This window comes from Coffea arabica, chromosome 1e (genome assembly GCF_036785885.1).
Source record: "Coffea arabica cultivar ET-39 chromosome 1e, Coffea Arabica ET-39 HiFi, whole genome shotgun sequence".
In the NCBI taxonomy this organism is placed as follows: Eukaryota; Viridiplantae; Streptophyta; class Magnoliopsida; order Gentianales; family Rubiaceae; genus Coffea; species Coffea arabica.
This window is the reverse complement of record NC_092311.1, coordinates 49419388-49423451: the sequence shown is the minus strand read 5'-3', so window position 1 is coordinate 49423451 and position 4064 is coordinate 49419388. Positions and strand designations below refer to the sequence as shown.

Below are 4064 nucleotides of genomic sequence, written 5' to 3'. Positions count from 1 at the left end.
GACGATTTATCCAAAAATGGTTTTGTGATTTTTTATTTTTTTCAAATTATCAGTACATGTTTGAAAAATGTAGTGGAAAAATTTGAACAAGCAATAATGTTTGTGAACAAGATAGATTGAGAATCACTTATGTTAAGAGTGACTTATAGTCAATTTAACCATTATAGAGAGACACTAAATACAAGCTGGAGCTAAAATTAAGCCCATTTAATAAATATTACAAAAATTTGTACAAGTCACCTAGCACCCTTTCTCACTGGTTTCAAAAATAATTTACACTCAGTGTAGTTGTAAGTAGTTATTTTCACCATCCAACCGTTTGAATTGCTATTTTCTAAAATTTTTACAGAAAAATATATTGTAACAATTAAATGTATTAAAAATATATATTCACAAAAAAAGTAAAAAATTTTGGGAAAAAATGGCATTCCAAACAAGAATATTTAAAAAAAAAATTTATTTTTAGGGGTTAAAGTGAGATGCTGAGATGTCTGTTCTACTTATAGAGTATGCACACATAGAATGAATCCAAAAGCCATTCCTCTTCATACGTATTGGTACACTACTGTACAGAATCGCACACAGTATAGAATCTATAGATTCAGATCCGAATACATTCTCATTCACGCACTCTTGGATTCATCGTAAGTGCCACTACTAGTATTTCGAAATATTTATTATTCACCGCCTGGAGTTGGAGGACAAGTTGAGATTTTTTTATCGAACCCCAAAAAGCCATTTCCCTTTTCTTCCATTTTTAAGCAATTGTAATAATATATATATATATACATAGATATACACACACACACAAATAGTGGTAGTGGTAGTAGTATATAAATAAGACCTCAAATCGCCTAGTCCTGATGATAAGTGAAGGTACGGCGCTCGTACTTCGCTTTTTCTGACACTTCTCCCCCCAACTCCACTTGATCGGCGGGTATTCATCCTCACCGACCGCCTCCTGAACCCCGGCCTCCCCTGCGTTTATGCCTTGCACTTGCAACGTAAGTATTTGCTTCTGTACTTCTAATAATTACTTAAGGTCTTCATTTCTTCATAAGTTTTCGTGCCAACGACTTGTTTCTTGGATCGCTGTACTGTGATCCGATTTTAATGCGAGATTCCAAGTGGGTCTAATGATTTAGAAGCAAGTTTTTTTTTTTTTCCGTTTTTAGGTTTCAAATTAATTTAATCTCCTTGCTCTCCGGTTTTTAATTTTTATCTCTCTCTTGTTTTTGCAGGTTTTACTAATTTAAGAAGAATACTCAATTGAATCTGGAATCGGAATCAGAATATATACAACTCCTTTAGGTTTAGTCGTCTCCAGGTTTAGTTTCTGGGGTCTGAAGATCTTTAGGAGGAGAAAAGTATAATGGGAGTTAAAGTAGCACCAACGTGTTTTCATTGGTCACAGCCTTCGTTTCCTCACTCCCCATCTTCTTCACAGACGTTGGCTTCTGCAATTTCTTCTCCTTCATCAAAAAGGCGAAGTTTCAGCATGTGCCGATACGTAGGACGATCAAATTTTCTTGGAAACTCCTGCTCTAACCTCTATAGGACGGGATCTTGGGAGCAAGAACAAAAATCTAAACCACGTTTTATTAGAAGGGTTTGCAGTGCCACTCTCGATTCCTTTTCAGACGAGGAATTTTCCAAAAAAATTCAGGACTTAGCGTTGAGATTCCAATTATCTGATGATGATGATGATGAACAAGCTGAAGAGGCTGAAAATCGGCCTGAAAGCAGCACCCGAGAAAGTTATGATAGTAGAAATGGTGACGCTGTACTTTTAGAAGATCAATCCTTTCATCCTCTGGAGCCCCCCTATTGGCCTGAAAGAGAGGAGATAATTCCTGCTAGTATAGAGCGGAAGGCCAATAGTGTAGAGCTCCCTCTTTCGCTTAGGATTATAAAGAGGAAAAAACAATGGGAAGAGGGGTTTAGAGAAGTTGGTGAATCCGCCTATTGTTCTGTGAAGAAGGCCTTTTCATCGATGGTGTTTATAATTCGAGAACTTCAGAGTTATACTTTACAGATGAGGGAATTGCTCTTTTACGAGGATTTACAAGGGATTTTGGTGAGAGTTCAGAAGGAAATGCATGCCTCTTTTGTGTGGTTGTTTCAGCAAGTGTTTTCGCATACACCAACTTTAATGGTGTATGTCATGATTTTGCTTGCGAATTATAGTGTTCATTCAATGGCTAACAATACTGCCTTAGCTGCCACCCCCCATCCCCAGGTTTGTGCTGCTTCCGCCGAATCTGTTTCTGAGGTTGGAGATCAAAGCCATGGAAACAGTAAGTTTGATTCTTCGTTTATTAAGTCATTTTCGGTGTCTTCTTCGAGTGGAAAGACTACTTCAATTGGTGGAAGTAATGGTGGTGGTGGAAAACATAGGCCTGCTGCTAGTGGTACAGATGGGGATGGAAGGTTTGATAGGATGTCGTCCGATTATCATAAGACAATTGTTCCTGATGGGGTGTCATCTGTTGGCAACCCTTCAAGGACTAGTGAAGAAGTTTCAGTTTCTGGACAGGTGACTGGAGAAGAAGAGATGAGATTGTGGAATTCTATGGTGGAAGAAGCTTCCAAAATGCAGTCTGCATCTAGAGATGAAGCTTTGGATCATGAGACAATGCAGAGATTTGTTTCCCCGGTCAATGCAAAGATTGAATCAGACGACTATGCAGATTACTTCAGAACAGAGTTGCTATATCAGACGGGACTGGCACAAGAGCCCAACAATTCTCTTTTGCTAGCCAACTATGCTCAATTTCTTTACTTGGTCATTCGAGATTATGACAGGTAGAGATTTTCTTCCTTCAATATCCTATTCATTACCAGCTTTCTTAGCTGTTGATTTCAGTTTCTCTATTTAGACCATACTTAACGAATCCTTTGGAATTGGCAAATGTTTTCAATCACGTAATTCTTTGAACAAGTGAAACCAAAATCAAAGAGTAAGAGAGATATTATTTTTGTCTATTACTTGTGGGTTCTAATGTCAGACTGCTGTGCAGTGCACAAGATGCTTGACTTTTAGAGAGGGTGTCGTTTTGCCTATATTTTTGTCTGGGTAGTTTCTTGATAGAGAAGTGTGTGGTGACCTTGGAGTCCATCCTTCTCTTAGCGAGAACAATATCTTGGAATAAAGTCATTGAGCATCGTGTTACACGCTCTGCTAAAGGGAAACAATCAATGTAGAAGGTCTTCTAGTTGTTGCTTTGTTCTTCTGCTTTTATATTGCTGAGGTGGCTAAGGAAAAGTCTTCTTCTTTATGTAGGCCCTGAATTAACATAGACTTCAAATTTTACATCATTTCTGGTGTTCTATCTTATTGCAAATTATATCATGCAAACAAGCGCAAATTTAGTGAACTGATGCATTCGTTCATCACTCCTTTCTTGGGACAACAGGGCAGAGGAATTTTTTAAGAGGGCAGCAAAAGTAGAGCCCAAGGATGCAGAGGCACTGAATAAATATGCAAGCTTCCTTTGGCAAGTGAGGAAAGACCTCTGGGCTGCCGAAGAGACCTATCTAGAAGCCATATCTGCAGACCCCAGCAACTCATATTATGCAGCTAACTATGCCCATTTCCTCTGGAGTACTGGTGGGGAGGATACTTGTTTTCCTCTTAATTCTCCTGATACTGAGAATGATGCATAATTCACTTGTGGGATAAAAGAAAAGGAAAAATGAGAAAACACGAGACGTAGAGGAGATGATGCTTCCTACGTCATATTTTTTTGTCGATTAGCATACCTGAAATTTTTTTTTTTTTTTTTTTAATAATAAAACTAGCCAAGGGGAAAAGAGAGGGAAACTTTCCTTCTGGATATTTCTTCTTTTCTTTGAGCATATCTTGACTTTTCTGTTGCTTCTTTCTTTAGATATTTTTCAGTTCAATTTGGGGTGGAGGAATTGTTGGGATGGATGATAAACTGGACTAGATTGTTTGCCTCATGTCCTGTTAGGCTACTTGCTTCTTGCTCGTCAGCTTTCGTCTTTAAAGATACCCCCGCACCGAAGACTTGGAAATTCGGTGATTTATTTGGGTTCTGCAC

General features: G+C 38.3%; 1 protein-coding gene across 1 annotated transcript; it reads left to right on the top strand.

The window, feature by feature from the left end:
* The first annotated feature begins 807 nt into the window (after window positions 1-807).
* Window positions 808-3858, top strand: LOC113710937 (uncharacterized). Its single transcript, XM_027234025.2, has 3 exons — window positions 808-1004; window positions 1242-2805; window positions 3417-3858. The coding sequence occupies exons 2-3, from the start codon at window positions 1373-1375 to the stop codon at window positions 3664-3666; spliced, it is 1683 nt and encodes a 560-aa protein (XP_027089826.1). The 5' UTR covers window positions 808-1004; window positions 1242-1372; the 3' UTR covers window positions 3667-3858.
* Window positions 3859-4064: the final 206 nt, after the last annotated feature.